This window comes from Ananas comosus, linkage group 7 (assembly GCF_001540865.1).
Source record: "Ananas comosus cultivar F153 linkage group 7, ASM154086v1, whole genome shotgun sequence".
NCBI lineage: Eukaryota > Viridiplantae > Streptophyta > Magnoliopsida > Poales > Bromeliaceae > Ananas > Ananas comosus.
The window spans coordinates 4,083,039-4,107,397 of NC_033627.1; the positions used below are offsets into that span (position 1 = coordinate 4,083,039).

Here is a 24,359-nt window from a genome sequence, read left to right on the forward strand (position 1 = left end):
TTGGTATATATGTCTAAAGTAATTTCTACAAAACCAAGGGAAAAGCATGCCGGAGCGCTACGCCTACAAAGTACTTGCAGATGACAAGGCAGCTGCTCGTCTCGAACAGCCGGCAATTCCCTCGTGGTCTTCTTTGTCCTTCGGCATCATATTACACATTCGCAACATCATACACGATGTCGACGAACACGGCGTAAGACGCAGTGTCTACGTAGACCCTCCTTTCGAACGGATTCTGCAGTTTCAATGCGTGCACCTGTGTCCCGGGCGTGAAGATTTCTGCTACGATAGAGCTTTCGGAGAGGCGTCGGAAATCATGACTTCCATGCTGGATGCGTGCACGGGGCACGTAGTGCCGTCTTCCACGCGGGAAGCCATCGCGGGTGATTTCGGCCGCCTCGCTTGTCAGATGCTGTGCGACGGTCGCTATGCGCGGTGCAGACAGCTTCCGACGATCATGGCGATCGGCGTCTTCTCTGCCCGACCGATGATCTCGCGCCTGCTGTCGAGGCCGCCTGAGCCCGCCTCTGCGTCGATGGTCCAGGCATTGGAGCGCTGTCGGCTGATCCCTTCAGGAGCTTCGGAGGAGGAGGAGACGTGCCCGATCTGCCTTGCGGAGATCCCTGCTCAGTCGGCCATTACTTGCTTACCTTGCTCTCTATCGCCTGTGTTTTCGAGATGAAAATTGATCGGATAAATATCGATTTCTTGCTCTCTATCGCCTGTGTTTTCGAGATGAAAATTGATCGGATAAATATCGATTTCTTGTGGATAAACATAGAGGCCGTGGTTCTAACAGAACCATGTAATACTGTGAATTAAGAGATTTTAATTGTTCGATAATATGATCTCTAAACAAAAAAGAATTTTGTTTAGATTACATTTTTGTATAGTAACACAAGAATGATTTGTCGGTACTGGATCAATTTCTTAACTTTCGATTTTTATATATGATATGTATTGACTTTTGAAAACGTGAAAGTTTTTTTTTTTCTTTTTTGTGGCAGTATTTTCTAACGAAACTAAAATCACATGCATTGACCAAAGTAAATTAGAACTATAAACAGTAAAAGAGCAATAGCACACAGATATGTAACCTAGAACATGTATTATATACTTGAAGCTATCTCCTCAAACTTCAAAAAAGATGCACACAACCAAATTAATTAATCTTTATGAAGCAGATGTGGAAACTAACTAAAAGAGTTGATGCAAAAGTACAAAAAAATGGAGAGAATAAATACTCACACAGAACCCGAAAGAATAGAATGGAGAAAACAATAATTAATTAAGATGCTTCTTCCTAATGGCCATTAACGGGGCAAGACGGAGCGGCAGAGAGGGCAGATGCGGTTGATGCGCAGCCACCGAACGATGCACTCCTCGTGGAAAAAATGGGAGCAAGGCATGCGAGTAATGGGCGACTGAGCAGGGATCTCTGCAAGGCAGATCGGGCATGTCTCCTCCTCCTCCTCCGATGCTCCTGAAGGGATCAGCCGACAGTGCTCCAACGCCTTGAGCGTCCACGCCGAGGCAGGCTCAGGTGGCGTTGACCACAGGCGCGAGATCATCGGACGGGCAGAGAAGACGGTGATCTCCACGATCGTTGGAAGCCGCCTGCACCGCGCATAGCGACCGTCGCACAGCATCTGACAAGCGAGGCGGCCGAAATCAGCCGCGATGGCTTCCCGCGTGGACGGCGGCACTACGTGCCCCGTGCACGCATCCAGCATGGAAGTCATGATTTCCGACGCCTCTCCGAAAGCTCTATCGTAGCAGAAATCTTCACGCCCGGGACACAGGTGCACGCATTGAAACTGCAGAATCCGTTCGAAAGGAGGGTCTACGTAGACACTGCGTCTTACGCCGTGTTCGTCGACATCGTGTATGATGTTGCGAATGTGTAATATGATGCCGAAGGACAAAGAAGACCACGAGGGAATTGCCGGCTCTTCGAAGCGAGCAGCTGCGTTATCATCTGCAAGTACTCTGTAGGCGTAGAGCTCCGGCATGCTTTGCTTTTCCCTTGGTTTTGTAGAAATCCTTTAGATGTACCAACTCGGTGGGCCGCGCCTGGGAGGAGAAAGAAGAATGTGAAGGGAAGGGAGAAAGAAGAGGAGAGAAGGGAAGAGAATGACTAATTCTCTAATGAGTAACGTACGTACTACGCCACCGACCCTTATTTATTTATAGCCAAATACTCCAAACCTAATCCTAGTGAAATTGGGATTATTTACTGGTCATTCATAATCTTATCCTACTAGAATTACTGCTAGGGGTGGAACTGGGCCGGGTTTGGGTCAGGTAATACTATACCAAAGCCCGGCCCAAATAAAAATATTGGGCTTTGGGTCGGGCTTTTTCTTTTTTTTTTGAAAATAAGACTCGGCCCAAGCTCAAACCCAATGCCCAATATCTATCGGGCTTTGTGGAGGCCCATTTTATATATTTATCATATAATACATAAATACTTTTATTTGTATAAAATTAAAATAAAATACCTAGTTTTAGTTTGATCACATCTAATATCAAATATATCCTAATATAGAACTAAATATTTTGTTAATATATAATATATCTTCATATATATAATATATATTATATATGAAATACTATATTATTTATTTCTTTTAATAGATAAATAATATATATATAATTAAATATTTTATTTTGATAATTAATATATCGGGTTTTTGGGTCGGGCTCGGGCCGGGCTTGGACATGCCCAAATAGGCCCAAAATTTTTTCGGGCCTAAATTTTAAAGCCCGGCCCGAACCCAATTAATACCCAATGCCAGGCCCAAACATGGCCCATCGGGCCGGACCTTGTTTAGGCCCGGGCCTAGTTCCACCCTTAATTACTGCTAATTTTACTCGTACTCTAATTTCACGAATTCAGTCAAGCATATGATATTTTATTTTTAATTTATTTTTTTATTTTTTTAAATTTTTTATAATACAAATTATAAAGCTGTTTTATCTACCAAAGCAAAAAATATCAGTTTTAGTCGAGACGTGCAGAACCAACAACTTTAGATAAATCCTATTTTACTTTTTCTATCTCTAGTACTGCTAATTCTATTAACGATTCCACAAGCAGAAAAAGATAAACAGATAAAAAAAGAAAAAAAAAAAAAGAAAAAGAAAAACTCCATCGCCCTTGCGAGCAATGGTATGGAGCATCAAACACCCTAAGAAGAGCAAGGTGCATTCGCCTTCTCCTCTACTTCTTCTCGAATTTATTGATTCACATCGACTTTTTCTGAGATTTTATTAAAATTAATAAATAATTTTTTATATATATTTGGGTAAAACTTGGCCAATTTATTTATCTATACCTATACATTATTTCTCCTAAATACCTATACATTATTTCTCCTAATTTTTTGCCACGTGGCGAATTCTCCTTCACTTTTTCTCTTCTCTCATCTAACTTTTTCATCCAATGTTTCATCTTCCTAAACTCCCACCTCTCAATTAATGTGTTTACATAATATCATTTCTATCCAATACTTCATCTTTTTAACCCCCCACCCAATGCTTCATCTTCCTAACCCCTATCTCTCAATTAATATGTTTACATGGTTTCATCTCCATTTCTCCATTTTTTTTTCATATTGTTTTTTTTTCTCCCCCCCCCCCATCTCTCAATTAATATGTTTACATGATTTCATTTCCATTTCTTCGTATCTTTTTTTTCATATTGTTTTTTTTCTTTTTTTCTTAGCGTACAAAAAGGGCTCATGTTTTATAACTTTTTTAAATTTTTTGTTGTGTGTGGATTGAAATTAGGGTTTCGAGGATTGCGACAGAGCGCTGCAGAAGAAAACGGTGATGGATTTGGAGTCAGTGAGAAAGAAGAAGCAGAGGATGTGGATACGGGATTGATATGGTCGTGACTAAAGAGGAGCTCGACACTAGCGGCGAAGGCGATATAATGATCGAAATTTGCCTCTTCCACGTCGATAGTGCAATAAAGATGTGTGTGGGGTAAAAAAAATTTATTCCTTATTTTATTATTATTACGTGTGATTTATTTACCAAAATTATAAATTTTATTATAACTATATCTATATCTATTTTATATTTTATATTTGCGTTTATTTAAGTCCCATATCAAATCAAAAAATTTAAAATTTTTATTTTATTTATATTTTATATTTTATAGTATAATTCCGCCGCAATGCGTGGGTAACTTCACTAGTAACCTTGATTTCTGATGGTAACTAATTGGTCTCCCTCTTCTGCCTTCGTACGGCCCCCGGCCCCCGGAAATTAATTAGCCGAGGATCGGCGCTAATTAATTTTTTTAAATACGGGCACCCCTTAGACATCCGTACATGCATGTGTACATGCATTAGCCGGTCAACAAGTCAACCTAATCCAATCCTAATTAAACTCCAAGTTTAATGTCCAACTTAAATTGGAATCATTGAAGCGAATTTTTTTGAGATCCTATCACATCGCATATGGACCAAACAAATAGAAAAAGAAAAACATATCTTTAGCATATATTTGTCTGATATTTTTGTTTTTCGTGTATGAATTTTAGTTACCATTTTTTCTATGCTAGTGTTGAGGCTGTAATTTTTTTAAATTTAGTAATATATTTCTGATCAATAGGTAAATTTTGAGGCCAATCCCAACTTTTGAAGGAAAAAAAAAATCTAGAGAGATTGGTACTATCTTGAGACGAAGGATTATACAGATTGGTGTAATCTTAGAGATAGAAAAGATAAAATAGGATTTATCTAAAGTCGCTAGTTCTGTATGTCTCGGCTAAAACTGCCAAGTTTAGTATGATTTTTTCTGCTTTGATAGGTAAAACAGTTATATAATTTGTCTTATAAACTGCATCTTAAAAAAATAAGAAAAAATTAAAAAAGAGATATCATATGCTTGATTGAATTCGTGAAATTAGAGTACGAGTAGAATTCGCAGTAATTCTAGTAGGATAGGATTATGAACGACGAGTAAATAATCCAAGTTCACTAGGATTTGGTCTGGAGTATTAATTAATTTTGCTATAAATAGATAAAGGTTGGTGGCCATGCACCGAGTTGATGTATCTAAAGTAATTTCTACAAAACCAAGGGAAAAGCATGCCGGAGCGCTACGCCTACAAAGTACGTGCAGATGATCAGGCAGCTGCTCGCCTCGAAGAGCCGGCAATTCCCTCGTGGTCTTCTTTGTCCTTCGGCATCATGTTACACATTCGCAACATCATACACGATGTCGACGAACACGGCGTAAGACGCAGCGTCTACGTAGACCCTCCTTTCGAACGGATTCTGCGGTTCCAGTGCGCGCACCTGTGTCCCGAGCGTGAAGATTTCCGCTACGACAGGGCTTTCGGAGAGGCGTCGGAAATCATGACTTCCATACTGGATACGTGCACGGGGCACGTAGTGCCGTCGTCCACGCGGGAAGCCATCGCGGCTGATTTCGGCCGCCTCGCTTGCCAGATGCTGTGCGACGGTCGCTATGCGCGGTGCAGACAGCTTCCGACGATCGTGGCGATCGGCGTCTTCTCCGCCCGCCCGATGATCTCGCGCCTGCTGTCGAGGCCACCTGAGCCCGCCTCCGCGTCGACGGTCCAGGCATTGGAGCGCTGTCGGCTGATCCCTTCAGGAGCATCGGAGGAGGAGGAGACGTGCCCGATCTGCCTTGCAGAGATCCCTGCTCAGTCGGCCATTACTCGCTTACCTTGCTGCCATTTTTTCCATGACGAGTGCATCGTGCGGTGGCTGCGCATCAACCGCACCTGCCCTTTCTGCCGTTTAATCTTGCCCCGTTAATGGCCATTAGGATTAGGAAGAAACATCTTAATTAATTACTGTTTTCGATCTCCATTCTTTCGGGTTCTGAGTGAGTATTTATGTTCTCTCTATGTTTTGTACTCTTTTAATTAGTTTCCACATCTGATCCATACAGATTAATTTGGTTGCATCTTTTTTGAAGTTTGAGGAGATAGCTTCACGTATATAATACATGTTATAGGTTACATATCTGTGGATCTCTTTTATTTTTATAAGTTCAAATTAACTTCGGCCCATGCATATGTCTTAAGTTTGGAAACTTAAATCTAGAAAAATTTTCACTTTCTATTAAAAGTAATGTAACTTTAGTTTTGTTAGAAAATGCAGGCACAAAAGAGAAAAAAACACACAGGAAGATACTTTCAAGTTTTAAAATTTTTCGAAAATTCTTTATGTTAATTTGTGTTACTATACAAAAATTCTCGTGTTAAGCAAAATTCTTTATTATTAGAGATTTTATCATCGAACAATTAAGATATCTTGATTTATAATATAATATGTTTCGATCATCGTTCTGAAGTTCTGTTATAATAGCGGTCTCTATATTTTATCCATATGGAATTGATATTTACCCAATCAATTTTCATCTTAAAATTTTGTTATAGTTGCAGTCTCTATGTTTATCCACATTGCCAAAGAGAAGTTGGAGAGAGTTTGATGTTATATGCATATACATGAACCAAATTAATTAAGGTGTTAATTAAGGTACTTTCCGTCCGTATGGTGCCGTAAGTCTCTTTGAATTTTTTTAAATCACATGAATACGTATGTATATACCTCTCTCTATTATCTCTTTCTAATATCTATCTATTAATCTATATGAATTATCAATGATTTTGCCACGTGGTAAGTTTCGTCCACCCTCACTAACCTTTTTTTTGAATTAATCTTTACTTAGGGCTTTTCCCCTCCCCTCCTCTCTATTCAATGACATATAATCAATGTGCTTTTAATTTATACGATACTGAATTTTTCCTCTTTTTCAAATAATTCCTAACATGCAATTAGTTTTGATTTCATAATTGATGTGGCAGTTTTGACCATTTCATATTCAAAAGGGTGCAAAATCTTGCAAACTTCTATGAGATTTTTATCGCCATCGTCATCATGATCGCAACATTATCATCTCCATCTTCATACGACCTTTGTAGATTTTTTTCTTTAAATGATGATTCTCGGCGGTTATCAATCTTCAATGGTTATATTGGCTAGTTCAATTTATACATTTACCTACCCAAAAAATAAAACACACTTGAATTTTTATTTTCCAAACTCCTTTCTTCATCCTCTTCAATATTTTTTATTTTTTCTTCTATTATTTATTCGCCGCATCGCGTGGGTTACTACACTAGTATATCTATGTATAGAAATCTATTTAGCAAAATTTTATCTAACTAAATTTTCTTCTCAAATAAAATTTTATAACTAAATATTTATACTTATGCAATTAGATCAAATCTAATTAAAATCTTATCTTACAAGATATTGTGAATATTTAATTATTCTATAATCCAATTAGAGATAAGCATTAATCTCTCCAATATTTAATTTTATATATATATATATATATATATATATATATATAAAGCATGTATATTCAAATTTGGGTCTGTCGACAGACCCATTTTTCGGCGAAAAAATTAGCGCCCATTTTCCTCTTTCCACGAAAAATTTTAAATATAAAAATAAAAATAGAAATAGAAACAACAATAAATACGTAAGTTCTCTATAACAGATTACTGATGTGAAAATTCTAAAATATAAATTTTTCTATTTAATTTTAAAAGTAAGTTTTCTATAACAAATTACGGGTGTAAAAATCCTATAAAAGATATTTTTCTATTTTAGATATTATCTATTTAATTTCAAAATATATTTTCTTTTTAAGATAACGGATTTTATTTTTCTATTTAATTTCAAAAATTTATTTCCTAACAGATTTTATTTTTCTATTTAATTTCAAAAGTAATTTTTGCATTAGAGATTATTGTTAATTATTTATCATTTAAAGCATATCTTTCTTAATAGCGTGATTTATTATTTTAAATTTTTTAGATACATATTTGGCAATCATATAAAATATGGCCTAAAATTAAAAAATAATTTAAAAAAATTATAAATTTTTCTAATAATTATTATGTGCATTTGCGACGTATATTTTTACTAGTATACTATATATATTATATTATATAATATTTAAATTTAATATATATATATATATATATATATATATATATATATATATATATATTATATAAATCTATATCTATACTATTTATAAAAGCGTGAGTTTGAATTTTTCCTCTTTCCCAAGATACCGGTCCCTTTAATATAATTCCAATCATATACTAATAATATCATTCATTCAAAACTTTAATAATAAATCACAGTCGTACAATTTTATTTATTTTTAAATTATCATAAAATATATTAATTCTTAGTCATAGATCTAATCAATGACTGGAAAGAATTAAGTATCTGTCACTTTTTTTACCTAAATTGCCCTCAAATAGTACGTATCAAATTTTACTTTTTATATGCATGTCATATCTTCTAATAACCGCCGCCCACATAATATCATATTTTATAACAAATAATATTCGCATTTCTAAATATTTTATTTCTCACACAAAATATCCGCCACCTATATAATATCCAATCACATAATACCTTCCGCATATATAATATTTAATCATATTTTTTAAAAGATGAATATACAAAAATTATCTCAATTTTACCTATTAATATTTGAAATATGAGATATTTTTTCAATAAAATATAACATATAAATTTACAATTTTAAATTTTAAAGTTGTAGATAAATATAACTCACAATTGATATAAACAGTATTTCAAATTGAAAATAATTAATTAATTTGAAAATATATCAATTTTGAAAAATAGATGGGATGATAAATAAATTAATGTCTTTAATAATTATTTATATTGAAATTAAGGATTCAAAATTAATTTCAAAATTTAAGTTTTATTCATAAATTTAAATCTGAATTTATTAATTTAAAATTTAGAATTACTTCAAATTTTTAAAATTTGGATACACATTAAAAAAAATTAATGTTAGAAAAAAACTAACTGATAAATAAATTTATACCACCAATAATTACTTAAATTTAAAATACTAATATAAATTTAATTTAATTAAATGTTACGTGCATTGCACGTACACTATAACTAGTATATATATAAAAGCACGTATTTTAAATTTCGGTCTGTCGACAGACCCATTTTTTGGCGGAAAAAAAAAATTGATTCCTCTTTCCTTACGTAAAATAAATAAAGTAATGAAACAAACTTTTAATTTCTCTTTATCTCTAAAATAGAAATAAATTCATACTTATCTAAATTTTTGCCAGAATATCAATCTGTTAAAAAATAGTATTTCTATCTATCTATTTTATAATAAAATTTAAATTTGTGTTTAAATCGTGAATTAAATTTAATTTTTAATTTTTGATTTCAAATCTATCCATCTATTTTATACTAAAATTTAAATTTGATATCGTAGATATTTTCTAATAAAATATAATATATAAATTTACAAATATTTTATTCTAAATTTTTTTAAAAAAATATGATTTACAAATTTTTATTAATTTAAAATAAATTAAAATAATTGNATATATATATATATATATATATATATATAGAAAGATATGGTCGAAACTCGAGTTACTTGAAACAGCCTAATTGTCTTCGGCCCAACTTGCATCAAATCAATTATGGTAAAAAAAAGTGAAAAAATAATAAAATAATATAATGGATAATGCCAATTATATTTGAATATATTTACTTATGGTACTAATTATTTTTTATTTAGTTTGCATATTTAAATATGATAAAAATTGATTCTTTAAGTTTTAGTATTTTCTTCATTTTAGTTTATACATTTAAAATGTGATGAAAATTGATTATTTAAATATTAATATTTTTACTTTATAATTTTATTATTGTATTGTTATAATTTATGTATAAAAAAACAATTTAGCAGTTTTAGATTAATTTTTAATTATATAAAAATATACTTATATTATACTTTATTATTTATATATAAAATAAGTTTTATGTTATTCGCTTCTAGCCAAACAAATAGCAAAGCTGAATAAACTTTACTTCTATAATTATGAAACAATCAACGAGGGAAAAATAATTTTCACCTGTACTCCGCTTCAACCTGAAGTTCACTTCAATGCAAAGTTCAATTTCTATAAAAGTCTAAAGTTTGTTATAAGATGTTTGAAAGCTAAAGTTCCTTATAAGATGTTTGTAGGTTTCTTGATCTAAAGGACAGAATAGAGGGATATATAATGTGAACTTGAATTAAATAAGAAAAAAATAATTCTATAAAAAAAAATTAGTAGCTCTACAACGTGAATTTAAATGAAATAGGAGGAAATTATTTCTCCAAAAACATAACAAGTCAATGACGTAGGATTGAATTAAATGAGAGAAAATCAATTATACTAGGAGTCTGACATACCATGTTAAATTATGTGAATCAATTATACTAGTAAAGAACGATATTTTTATAATTTTATATTTCTACAGTTTATTTGATTTTTATCTGTTAATTTTTATCCGCTAATTTTTACTACTAATAATCTTTAAAAACTATTGGCTTTACACCTTATATGTTCCTATTTGTTTTCACTGTTAAAATCTAGTAATAAAGTTTGTTTAACCGTGAAGAGAATTGAACCAAATAAGTTAGTGCACGATAAAATAAAGGTTTTGAGAGAAAAAGAGAGAGCTCCAGATAATAAAGGGGCAGAGCATATAAAGAAAGAAAAAACTAATTATTTGGAGGAACATGATTTGTTTCTTGCACAAGCGGTAAAATGCTTTATGATTAGCAACTGAGGTTTCGAGTTCTAAATTTTTTTACTTTTTAAAAAAATGAACGAAGTGGATGGCACATACTACCCTTCTCAAAAAAAAAAAAAATGGAAAGACACATTTGCAACAATAATATTTTCATTCCTTGTCTTAACTATTAAAATTAATCAAAACTAATTGATCTTAACTATTAAAATTAATCAGAACTAATTAATGGATCTAAACTAAATAAAAAATATAACTAATATAAGTAGAAAGAAGGGAAAACTTCAAAAAAAAACTCCTGTGGTTTCACACTTTTTCATTTTAGTATCTTGTGGTTTAAAGTGTATCAAGTTAGTACCCTGTGGTTTCTCACTTTATCACTTTAGTACCCTGTGGTTTAAAGTGTATCAAGTTAGTACCCTGTAGTTTTGCACTTTATCACTTTAGTACCCTGTGCTTTCACACTTTATCACTTTAGTACCCTATAGTTTAAAAAACCACAGGGTACTAACTTGATACAAAATTAAAACCACATGGTACTAAAGTGATAAAGTGCAAAACCACAGGGTACTAACTTGATACATTTTAAACCACAGGATACTAAAGTTATAAAGTGAGAAACCACAGGATACTAACTTGATACATTTTAAACCACATGGTACTAAAGTGAAAAAAATTGAAACCACAAGAGGGTTCTAGAAGTTTTTCCTAAAAAGAATATATTTGAACATACTTATATTACTTCGACAGAGTATTCAGATTCGGTTAGAGTACGAAACTTCTAATCAAACAAATGTGATAATTTTGGTTTCGAATACATGTCGGATCGAATCTGATTGGGCCATTTCAATCCTAATCGAACAGATAGCTGTATGAACCATAGTTGGTTAATTCACGAATAATTTACGAATTATTCATGAATTTTTGAACAAGCGAGTAAAATAGCTTTATCTGTATTTTTTTCAAAAAATTTGAGAAAAAAAAGTGATTTTTTGGATAAAAATAATTATTCACTAATTATTCGCAATTCGCCCCAAAAAAAAACGCGTGGCCGAGTCGCAAAAGGTTTTTGCCCTAGCTTCTCACCCCTGCGGCCCTGCCACCGACCCCAGCCCCTATCCCTTCCCTTCCGGCGACTCGCCGAACGCCATCGGAAGCCCCCGCGGGGCCACATCGAAGATCGGGTTCTTCACTCTTCAGAAATCGAAACCCTCCTCGTCGCCTCTTCCTCTTCCGCTTCCGCTTCCGCTCTCCAACGATGGATCAGTAATCAGGTGGTTCTTTACAAACCAGGTACGAATCGGGTGGTTCTCTCTCTCTCTCTCTCTCTCTCTCTCTCTCTCTCTCTCTCTCTCCTTTATTTCATGATTTCATCTTCTCTTAATTACTGACTGTATGGCTTTGATGAGTAACAAGACCACGACTACAAAATGTACCTCATACTTCTTTTTTATCTTTAATCTCTGCAGCATACATGAATCTTCTAAGATATCATAGATATTCTTAAAACAGAATAATCAGCAAATAAGGTTTTAAGACCTCAAGAGGTTGATATGCCCAGCAGGTTGTGAGTAAGGTTTGAAAGTCACAAGCATATGCATTGATTAAAACCTAAGATGAGAATTCTTGACTAATATTATGCAATTTACAATCTTTTGATGAGTTTTGTGTATTATTATGAGTTGAACTGTAGAGCAACCAGAGAGTTAAGTGGCAAATTTGTGTATTATTTGCTATTATATGCATGTTAAGTGCCAGAGAGTTTTGTGTATTATTTGCTATTATATGCATGTTAAGTGGCAAATTTTTAGAATCCTTCTCTTTCTCTAAACTTAATTTAATAGCCGAATTTTTGATTCCGAATTTTTAATTGGTGAACGTATAATATCCGTATAAATCACGTATCTGAATAATTGGCGAATCCGTTTTTTAGCCGTATTTTTCAACGAATTTAAAAATTATAAGACCGATTTTATCCGAATTATACCGGTACCGAATTTTTGCCGAATCCGAATTAGCTAACTAAGTCAACACTACATCGCTTCTCTCGTCGTCTCCTTCCCCTATAGGGATTATACGATGGGGAAGAGGAAAAGAGGTGACAACAATGGCGGCGGCGCTGAGCACTGCCCCGCCACGATCTTCGTCTCCAACCTCCCTTACTCATTTAAGTCGTCGCAGGTTCTTCCTTTGCCCAATTTGTCTTCTTCTTCGACGATTTTCGCAAATTAGGGTTTTACTTTGATGGTGTAATGAGGGGGATTTGATTCCTTTTGATTGCTTCTGTTTTTGTTGGTGTGTTTAGTTGGAGGAGGTTTTTAGTGAGGTGGGTCCTGTGAGGCGCTGCTTCATGGTTACTCAGAAGGGTAAGTAACTCACGGTTTAGGGTTTTGTTGTGATTTCGTAGTTTAATTTTAGGGAAAAGAGGGAAAGGTCGCGTTTTTACTTAGATAAAATTATTGTGCGACAGAGAAGATTTTTTTTTTCTTTCTTTATGTTGGGATTTGCGTTATTATTTATATGCAATTTAGTTCCCTTCATTTGAAGCTCCGCAGTGTTTTACTGAGTACTCATATTATTAGTTATTTTGATGTCTAATGATTCAGTACAGCTAATTTTTTATTTGCAAATTCAGGCTCAGATGTAAGCCGTGGTTTTGGCTACGTGCAATTGTAAGTATGATTTCTTTTTTTATTCCTCTTTAGCCATGATATTATTGTTATGTTGTGATTTAGTACTCGTGCAATTCGAAGTTGCTCGATTTGACCGCCATTCATTGGAAAATCGTCCGGTCCAATTTGCCTTTATCCTGTACTATCTCTGCATGCTACATCTGTTGTTGGCTTGAAGTTTGTCAAAAGTTTAAGTCTTTGATCTTACAATAATGTTCCTTGACTAGCCACACTTTTTCTTACTGTCGTAAATATAAAAGCACTAGGGAAATATGAAATATGGCGACTGTTTGTATACTTGATCATTCTATGCTTTAATTTGACAGCTTAAAGTTAGTGGTAGTTAGATTCTTTCTTATTGCTCTTTGGTTTGTTTGTGTAAGCGTTTGGTTTTAACTGGATCTACTTCATGCCTTCGATCCCGAGCAGTATGTTTGTTCTGACCATCCTTCTTAATTTTTGACAATAGCTTCTTAGTACTCTGCCAACAGTGAATGCTTTTGCTAGCAAACTAGTTGCAGAATCCTTTTTGAATGTTCACAAAGTAATGATCATTAAGGGCTTCCTTTCTGGGTGATGGCCTCTTTTATTTGATCTTCTATGATGCTATGAAAGACTGTCCTCTTTTATTTGATCTTCTATTATGCTATGAAAGACTGTCCTCTTTTATTTGGTCTTCTATTATGCTATGAAAGATTGTCATCCTCTTTTGTTGGCTTCACGATCGCATAGCTATCTTGGTATGTTCCCAAGGATCTAGAAGCCATTGGCTTCTTGAGTAAAAGTCAATGATTCAACCATGCTCTTCTATGCTTCGTAGGGTTAGCACTATTTTTCTATTGTTATTAGTGCTAATTACTATTGATATGAACCATCACTCATTGCAACTCATAAAATCAATGGCGACTTATCTTTCTTTTTTTCCCCTTTCGTAGTGCTGCTGCAAGTGACGCCGAACGTGCTATTGAACTTAAAAATGGTTCAGCTATTAGTGGTAGGAAAATCAGAGTGAAACTTGCAATGCACCGCCTTCCTCGTGAGCAGCGCTCGCAGAAGGAAAAAAATGGTTACAATCTTCACCATGCTTCCTTTTATGAGTTTTATTGATTACATTTTGCTTAGTGAGATCATATCACTTTGTTCTGTTTGTTTATTCTACATTTCATATTAAACAGTCAATTCCGAGGACTCTACTCTGCAAAATGAGAAAGTTGATCAATCATCCAGAGCCAGAGAAAATAAGGAGACTTCTCAGGAAGAGAAAACAGGTTGAAAAGCACATCTACTCTTGATCTGCATTTTCCGTTAGTAACTTACACCAGGGGCACTCATTCTTTGAGTTTGGTCCCCATCCTTTTAGGTGTTGTAGTTAGTTCGTAATCTTTGCATTTCATTGCAATCTTATTATTTTGTTAATTCCATCCATCAAATTGGACAGGAATCTACTTAATAATCATCTAACTGCTGTGTAAGCCACCTTCTGACACCTAATATGTCTACTACGCACATATTTTCATCTAATTCAATAGAGAAAATTAACGAAAAGAGTGAGATTGCAAACAGATGGCAAAGTTTGGGAACTTATTATAGCAATTGCAATGTTGGGTGTCAAATTGAAACCTCGTAAAATGGTTGGAAACCCATGATGCAATTTACTCATTTTTTTTAATACATAGATATTCTCAGTTATCTTACACTGCTGTTATATCTTTTATAAATAAGAAACTGCAGGGGCCATTAAGGACGTTGGAACATCTACTACAATAAGTAACAGCCAAACTGATAAGGTGGAAGGTTCAGAAAAACAGAGGTATGGTGGCTATTGTGAAGAGCTTAACTATGTTATGCACCATGAATTGCAGAAATTAAGTGATTGGCTTGGAACTGCCGTGGATGAAAATGCGTTCTTTTTCACTATAGTTAGACTTAGTAACTTTTCTGAGCAGCCTATTCGTCTTTTTTTCTCCTCTTAATATCCAGAAATTATATAACTTATTTTTCTTTTACAAATTTATTATAGAGTATTAATATTGAACAACTCGGAGAAATAGGGGAAACCTAATAATTGTTTGGTATGGAATAGTTAAAACATTTTTATCATTATAATGTCGTAATTTTGGTAGTCAAATAAACCAGGTGTCTCTTAATTTGTTTCATTCTGTTTGGTATGTTTGCTGTATTTCTGCTAATGACTACTGCTCACTCGGTTCTTTTTTCATGTTGATTTGCATTTGCATGAATTAGCATACTGTCAAATCAAAGCATATAATCTGTTTTGCTTTTATTTCTTTTTATGATATCCTTGAGAAAACCTGATGGGCAAAGAAAAATTTTAGGTACACAGCGAAATGCTTTGAACTTTATTCCTTTTTTTTAAAAAAAAAACTGCCTGATGGTGGAGACGCTCAATCTGTGTTTTGCTTACTATTTTCATGTTTCTCATCTGATGGGGCACACTACTTTTTTGTGTTGATAAGAATCTAAAGGGTATCAGTAATATGAAGATCAAGGCTTTTCCACATGGCCCTAACAGGGCTAGTGTAAACATCTTTTTTACCCTATGTCATGCCCTTTTAATGTGATTCATTTTATAAGTCCAGTTTTGTTGTATACTATTACATAATCGATCTTCCAATCTTTTTTTTTAATAACTGAAATGATGCAGTTGCCTAAATCTTTTTCGTGTATAATATATATTTTGAAGATTAATCATTTTCATATTTTTAATGTTGCCTTTTTTTTTTTTTTTTACTGATTTTGAAGGGTTGCAAGAACAGTAATATTCGGCGGGCTTCTTAACTCTGATATGGCAGTTGAAGTGTTTCGTCGGGCTGGAGAGGTTGGCACTATAGTCTCCATCTCTTACCCTCTTCCGAAGGAAGAGTTAGAGCTCCGTGGTTAGTAGTTTCCAGTATATTTTTTGTACATACCGATCTCATCTTAGCAGTTGATACTGTAGGGATGCTCTCAAGAGAAGCAATCAAATATGTTATGTATCATAAGCTAAAATTGGACATTAATGCTAGGCTGTTCATATAATTTGTTGCTTTTTACTTGTTTATAAGCAATGTGGGTTGATATAAGAGCCAGATTTAAGCCTTACCAAGTCACCTTGTAAACAGAAGTATAATCTTCTGTTTAATGGGTGGTTAGTTTTTTTTCTAGCTAACATACAAAATTCTGATTGCATGCGAAGTCTGAAAAGGATCAGAAAAATCACAGTTTATCTTGTTAGGCTTCATGTGTTTGGATTGTCAGAGTTCATTAGCAGCAGCTTACTCCATGGTGTAGAAACTAGGAGGAGATGTGCTTCCCCAAGTACTCTCTTGATTTAAGCAGCATGAAATTGTCTGACACTTTGTGGTGGTCTTGATTACTGAAAAAAAAAAATACAGTTTCTTAGAACCATTTTTTTTAAAGTTTGTTTTCTTCAATAAATCCATTGGATTCATATTAAGAAGCTGCTGTGTTTCAAGTTGCTTTGATATTTATTTAATATTCCATACAAAATGTTAAGAAGCTGCAGTGTTTCAAGTTGCTTTGATATTTATTTTAATATTCCATACAAAATGTTGTAACTTTTTCTCCAGCGCTTTCACGAGATGGGTGCACTTTAGAAGCTTCAGCAGTACTTTATGCAACTGTTAAATCAGCACAAGAAGCTGTCAGAAGGTTGCATCAGCAAGAGATCAAAGGCGGACGTGTTTGGGCTCGCCAATTGGGTGGGGAGGTAAGTATTCTGCTTATATGCAATATGCCTTGAACATTTAGATGCATTAGCCCTGCCTGAGAACAACAAACTTATAAAAATGCAAGACCAATATGAGCAATGAAAAGAAACTGCATTAGTCAGAATTCTGCGTGCCTTGCTATGCTCTACTTGGATGAAGAGGATACAATAGCAGAGAAGAGAAAATAAAGGAGAGAAAGAAGAGAAAGGGAAGAAGGGAAATTGGCTTCCTTGTGATGTTTAAATGTATAGAAGAGAAAAGAAGAGAAAGTGTGCTTTGTTCGTATCATTTTCTTTTTTCTCCCCTCCCCCATCAAGGGTGCTTTTCTTTTTTCTTTCTCTCCTTTTCTCTCTGCCTCTCTTCCTTCCCTCAAAAGTCTGAAGAAAGCATTCAAGTCTGGAACAGAGTGAGGAATATTAACTGATACAGAAAGAGTGTTTAACATTTTAAATGTTGAACTTGAATATATACAGGAAAGAATGCGAGAGACTGAGCTTGAAGATGCTTTCATTTGATCCTTTAGTTATTCACTATGCTAACATATTTTTCTAACTGTATCCTTGATTTATCGAGTCAGGGCTCAAAAGTTAGGAAGTGGAGGGTGATTGTCAGGAATCTACCATTCAAGGTGCATTTTTGCAGCAATTCATCTAGCTATATTATTACTCTTTCCAAAGAACAGTTATGGTAACTTCAAAACTGATGGCAGGTCACAACAAAAGAGGTCAAAGATGTATTTAGCTCCGCAGGTTTTGTCTGGGATGTGTTAATTCCACATAACTCAGAAGGGTATCTTCTTGCTCTGCTGCTTGTTGAATTTTGTCCTAAATCGACTTTATATTTATGTCATGATATTTTTTGTTTTAATTATCAGAATATCAAAAGGCTTTGCTTTTGTCTCATTAACCTGCAAGCAGGACGCAGAAAAGGTAGAATTGGTACTCATTTTCTTATGTGAGAAAATTTCCTCTGGAAAGTTTTATTAGAACGTACCTATTCTTTGCAGGCCATAAAAGACATCAATGGACGAGTCATCGCAAAGAGAACTGTTGCTGTTGATTGGGCTGTTTCAAAGAGAGTATATGCAGTTGCTACAAATTCTGCTGCTTCAGAGGATGGTACCTTAGTTAGATTCTTAACATAAATTTCTACTTGTTTTAGTTCCAACGCCAGTTTAGTCTTTCTGGTTTACTTGTTATTCCACTTTTCAACCCTCGTTTCTGTTGATGTACTCTGATTTCTATAGTACATTGTAGAAACTGATTAGAAAAAAAAAAAACTATTGCCTGATTGATCATTTAGCATCACTACCTCTTATGGAATTAGTAAATGATTTACTATGTAAAGTATGTCAAACTGGTAACAATCACCAAATACAAGATCCATAGTATGAAGATGTTGATTACTGGAACTTTACTAACAGTATCTCTCCTTCTATTTTCAGGACATTTAATGGGAAATGACAGTGACAATGATGAGCAAAGAGAATCAACTGAAGAAAAGGATGATGATTCTGAAAGTGATCTTGATGTTGGAGCTGATCCTGTTGAAATTGACTTCAGAAGTGAGGCTGAGGTTGCCAAAAAAGTCCTTGAAAACTTGATTAACTCCTCCATGAGTACATCTGAACCACCAGAGAAATCAGTTAGTGTAAGTCCAAGCATGGGTGGGAAAAGCACTGAAGTGAAGAACGCGAGTACAAGCAAAAGCAGCAAACTCCTAAATGTTCCTGTGCAAAATGGAGGGGGATTGGAATCAAAAGATGCCACAAGATCAGTAACTACCAATAACGAGACGGGAAAAGAAGATGCTGATTTAGATAGAACAGTATTCATAAGCAATCTTCCATTTGATGTCAGTGCTGAGGAGGTGAAGCAAAGGTTCTCTATATTTGGGGAGGTGCAATCTTGTTTCCCTGTCCTCCATCAACTCACCAAGTATGTGTGCCCTTTTCTATATCTAGTTTTATGTTTCTTGCCTTAATCATTTATCTTTGGTATTTAATGCTAAGGTGAAATGTATTTATTGGGTTTTTAGAACAACTTTCCTTATTTGAAATGATCATGCAGGAGACCAAGAGGAACTGCTTTTCTAAAATTCTCTTCAGCAGCTGCAGTAGATGCTGCAGTTTCTGCTGCAAATGCTACACCTGGTGTAGGAATTGTTATAAAGGGCAGAACATTAAAAGTTTTAAAGGCACTGGATAAGGAATCAGCTCATAAAAGGGTGCTTGAAAAGGCGAAGAATGAGGTTCATGATCGACGTAATTTATACCTAGCCAAGGTAAATAATCTTTTGCTTCCCACCACATTCCATTGCTTCAAGAGTGTTATAATTTTGATGAAATGATTCCTTTAAATATACTCAAACCTAGGAAGGTGAAATACTTCCTGGAACACCTGCTGCTGAAGGTGTATCAGAGGCTGACATGATGAAGCGAGAGACGTAAGCATTCTTCACCACTTAGCACAAATTACCTGTTCACAGTTTTATAAATTAACTGTTCACAGTTATATACTGAGGCTTTCTACGATTAGTATTATTCCAAATGGAGGAATATTATTGTCGAACTGTAATAATAGAAATTATCTTTTCTCATATAGGTTATCAAGGAAAAAGATGGAAATGCTTCAGTCACCGAAGTTCCATGTATCAAGAACTAGACTTATTATCTATAATCTGCCAAAGACAATGACACCAGAGGAGGTGAAGAAACTTTGCAGAGATGCAGTCCTTTTGCGTGCCTCCAAACAAAACCCTGTCATACAAAAGGTATATGCAATTTTGGCTTTTGAATTTTTATATGTTGCTTATTGTATACTGACTTCTTTTAATACCTTAATCAGGTAAAGCTTTTGATGGACGCAAAGAAGGGAACAGTTTCTGTGAAGAAACATTCACGTGGGGTAGCTTTTGTTGATTTTAAAGAACACGAGCATGCAATTGTCTGTCTGCGGGTTCTGAACAACAATCCTGGTAATCATTTTCTTCTGCACCTTTCTTGGATTTTTGTTGTACTATCCATGTATAGATAGCTGCAATATGTTTCCTTGACTCTCCTCCCCCCCTCCCCCCTCCTAAATTGTTAATTTAGTTTTATGGCTTTCAACATGCATTAATCATTTCAATATTGAGGAAGATAAGCCAATGAAAAACATGCAAAATTAGTGAATAATGCATATATTAGCTGTTATTAGAGAATCTCAGTTGTTTATTTTTCAAAGACTTAAAATTAGGCCCAAGTCAGATGAATTTGGGTGCTCCAAGGATTGGCTTATATAATTGCACTGTTGACTGATAATTATTAGATTCAACAAATTGTGAAAATAAAACTAACAGTTTGACACGAGGGGAAAATATAAGGATGTAGTTCGAAGTAGCAGAGCATGTTAACCATCATAAGATGGAGGTCCAGGTTCCCTTAGACGTGCGCTAATTGTGTGCTATTTAAAGTGCAAAATAAAGCAACTTCAAATTAAAAATAAGCATATTGAACTCAAAAAGCATGTGTTGGGTAAGAATTTTTGGTTGGCTGCATAATACAAGTGAAACACAGACGATCATCCATGCTGTACTGACTTACAGGTGGTGTTGTGAGTAAGAAATCATGTATTATTATCTGCTATGTAAGGTCTGATGCAAGGTAACTTTACAATAAAATATCAGCATATTAAATTCAAATGCTTGACGAATGGGTGTGTGCTGAGTCAGCAATTAGAGAAATTGATGGATTTTGATGACATGGTAAGCCGCCATAATGGAGGTTTGTGGCTTCTGCTGGTAGCAAGTCTTGTTCAGGGGGTACTCAGCTTCCAGAGTAATTTAACTTATCCATTAATTCATTCTGTAGAAGAGTGAGATGTTGTTGGGGAATGCATAGTTGTTTGCCACTTAGAGAAGAAGTTTGGGGACATAAGAAACTAAATATTCTTCTCCAGGCCTTGGACAGATTAATTTCCCTTATGATTCTTGCATTATATTGTCCGTCGATTAATTTTATATTGCTAATAGAAATAAGTTTCTCTCCGTGCTATTTGATTTTATTGCAGAAACTTTTGGGCCGGAACGCCGTCCGATTGTGGAGTTTGCTCTTGATAACATCCAGAAGTTACAGCTGCAAAAAAAAAGGCAGGACTCTTTAGAAGAGAGTAGTGGCATTCCAGAAGCTGTAGAAACTGACGACAACAAGAGCAGCAAAAAGAGTATAAGAAAGTTTAAGTCAAAGAGAAGAAATGAGAGATCACTTAAAGTATCCGAACCTACTGAAGGGTCTGGAGCCGTTGGAGCTATCGATGTAGAAGGTGGTGCAAGAGAAAATGCAAGAGGTAGAAAGCAGAAGAGAATTCCAAGAGGAGGAAAGAAAGCTAATTTAGCTTCTAAGGTGGATCATGTCGAGGAGGGAAAGCCAAAAGCACGAGAAAGCGCAAATGTTAGAGGAAAACAGTCAATTACCTCAAAAAAAGTACGAATCACTACCTTTTCCCATAGACTATGATTATTTTCTCTTCGCGCATATGCCCGCACAAATATGCAAAAGTGCATTAGTATTCCTTAAAGTATATGCATCACCTCTAAAATCTTATTTATTTCTGCACGTGCCCCTGCTGGTGTATTATGCAGAAAAGGATTTTTGCATGGGCATGAGTGGGGATTTTAGTAACCTAGTCTTCTTTAAAAACTTTATTTTAAAATTAGATCTGTTACATTTTATTTGTAAATATAGTCTCCATTGTGTTTGTAAGTGGTAAAAGCGGTGAATGGTTCACCGCATTCATCAAATTTTTTTATGGAGAGAGAAAGCGGTGAATAATTCACCGCTTTTAAAAAGGATATACAAAGAAAGAATGAGAGAGAATGAAAGGAAAAAATAATAAAAGTGGTAAATGATTCACCGCATTTAAAATAACTTTTAGTTTTAAGTAAAGTTATGAAAGCGGTGAATGATTCACCGCATTTATAAATTTATTTTTATAATTATTTTTTTCAGAAGACTATTTTTATAATTATAAATATTGATAGGCTTATATATAAAAAAAATTCGGCGTGAGTTCAAATGAATTCAGTTTTCAGGGGCACACGCAAAGGCCAAATTTGGTGGGAGTTAAACTATTCCGGAAATTTGCAGGATGTATTGGCAAATAATAAATAAATAACTTAGTCATAATGTATTATCAGCTCTAATTTTCATTTTACACAATATAGTTTTTCTTTGGTTTTTTGCAGAAAGATACAGCGAATCGAAAGGAATCAACCACAAAATCTTACAAGAGAAAAGCTAAAACTGATGGTGGTTTAGAGCCTCAGAGGGCACGCAAAGATACGAAGAGAAGAAAAAAGGTATCATCAGGAGAGGAGGTTGTGGATAAGCTCGACAAGCTAATAGAACAGTACCGCTCCAAGTTTTCGCAACGCGGTGCTAATAAAAGCAAAGATGAAGCAAACTCTGGCCATAAAGAAGTCAGGCGGTGGTTTGAGTCAACTTCTTGAAAGCAGCAGGAGCCTTTTCAGATTCTTTCTTGTGAATCGCTTGATCAAATGTGCAGTTAATGACATCTAGCTGTGGGATGGTGCTTTTAGCTGGTATTCTTCGGTTACTGGTTAAGATCGTAGCGATCTTAACAAGTTTGCAGAGAAACATTTCGTGGGTTTGATAAGTGACCACTCTGGCTTTTTCCTACCTGACGAGCTGAAAGCTCTTTACGGCGATACCGAAGTTTTAAACTTGCCCTATAACGGCGAATGAGGCTGTTCGTCTCCTTTTGTAAAAGCAACTAAGAGGCTTTTGTTCAATCGCACACATACCAACTCTTCGGCTAATAGAGTTTGTTATCATAGATCATGAATTTCTCAATGTATCGCTTGCTTATTAATAAATTATGTTTTTCTATGAGATACAGTGCACCGTAATGCTTGAATACTTGTGGGTACTGATCATTTATTTAGCTTTTGTATGGAATTTTTTCCTTCAAAATTTGAAATTATTCGATTATTATGCATATCCTGCTGTGGACTAAAGACACTCAGTGCAATGATTTTCGACTCTTCTTTTGTTTTTACTTTTTGATCCATTTTGGTGTATTTTGATTTGTTATTGGAGCACCCTAACTGGGCTAAAAGAACAGGTAAAAGTTTACTAAGTTGTCTAAACTATGGACAGTTTTTAGACGGCCATCAAATCTTATATGTTTTGATGCTAGTATCTAACTTTTTTATTTACTTCCTTTTCTGTTATGAAAATCTTGGCATATCACTTGTTTTAATAGAAAAGTAGTGATGTGAGGTAAAGAGATGTTATAATTGCTCTGTTAAGACACATGAAACTCAAAATCATCAACCCAATTAAAAAAGAAAATGGAAAAACGGATTGAGCCAATGTCCAATCATTCATTAACCCACCATTTTGAAGATAAATCACGCCACTTTTTCTTTGGCGCTTAAAACTGCATAAGGCATCTTAGTAGGGCTTATTCTTTTATCTTTCTTCCATAATAATGAGATGACATGTCTCTATATTAATCAAACCCTCTTCTTTAAGAAAAAGATTCTTAATTAGTTGGTATTAGAATTTCACCTCTTATTATGTCCCTTTGCTGTTCTCATATCCGTTAAGAACAGTAGTCCACACAAGCTACACATATATCTAACTGAAGTAATCATTATTCATTTCAAACGAAGGAAAAAAATTAAACCTGATCTTTTCTTGTACGGTTCAATTCATACATCAAATACAATAAAAATGATTAAATTCGTCATTGAATAATAATCAAATTCAATATATATCTCTCTGTATCTAGTAATATCACCACCTGTTCTAAAAAAGTACTAATGGGTTCCACATGATTTCGCGTGTAAACCAAGAAATGTGGACTCAAAAAGCAAAATTGGTGATGCCTATCCACAAAATTAATACTTGAGATGAATATATATTCTCTCACACATATATATGTAATGTGCATGTGCTACAATATAAGAAGATACCTAGCCCACAAGTTTTGTGCCAATTAAGCTAGTCTCTCTCTCTCAAATACTTACCCAACAACATCCCAAAAAGCTATAGGTGTGCGAGGAGGACATCATCAGGAAGCTTAACATTATTGGGGAGCTTCACACTTAAGTTTTTTTTTTTTTTTTTTTTTTTCCTGATGTTCCGAATTATCATGTCTTCACCTAGAATACTATCGACAGTAAATAAATAGTCTTTACTATTAACCTTTTAATCTTTGGATCAATACTATTCCATCTATCAGTACTAAATCCTGTATTCAAGGGCTAAAAAAAAGAAAATAAATACTATTTTT

General features: G+C 34.4%; 2 protein-coding genes across 4 annotated transcripts; one reads left to right on the forward strand and one right to left on the reverse strand.

Annotated features, from left to right (window-relative positions):
• On the reverse strand, nt 385-2,124 carry LOC109713316 (probable E3 ubiquitin-protein ligase ATL44). Of its 2 annotated transcripts, none has more exons than XM_020237325.1 (2): nt 1,249-2,124; nt 385-665 (listed from the first exon to the last, which is right to left on the reverse strand). In XM_020237325.1, exon 1 carries the CDS (start codon nt 2,010-2,012, stop codon nt 1,314-1,316), a length of 699 nt encoding a protein of 232 aa, XP_020092914.1. In that variant the 5' UTR covers nt 2,013-2,124; the 3' UTR covers nt 385-665; nt 1,249-1,313. The 2 variants fall into 2 exon arrangements, with proteins under 2 accessions (XP_020092914.1, XP_020092915.1); XM_020237326.1 differs by having other exon boundaries at nt 385-722.
• On the forward strand, nt 11,693-23,057 carry LOC109712672 (RNA-binding protein 28). Of its 2 annotated transcripts, none has more exons than XM_020236383.1 (20): nt 11,693-11,951; nt 12,728-12,839; nt 12,964-13,024; nt 13,294-13,330; nt 14,266-14,396; nt 14,506-14,598; nt 15,053-15,140; nt 16,094-16,227; nt 16,921-17,060; nt 17,639-17,689; nt 17,771-17,850; nt 17,936-17,990; nt 18,068-18,179; nt 18,506-18,998; nt 19,131-19,344; nt 19,436-19,506; nt 19,665-19,833; nt 19,908-20,037; nt 21,111-21,523; nt 22,285-23,057. In XM_020236383.1, exons 2-20 carry the CDS (start codon nt 12,738-12,740, stop codon nt 22,546-22,548), a joined length of 2,838 nt encoding a protein of 945 aa, XP_020091972.1. In that variant the 5' UTR covers nt 11,693-11,951; nt 12,728-12,737; the 3' UTR covers nt 22,549-23,057. The 2 variants fall into 2 exon arrangements, with proteins under 2 accessions (XP_020091972.1, XP_020091974.1); XM_020236385.1 differs by having other exon boundaries at nt 15,062-15,140.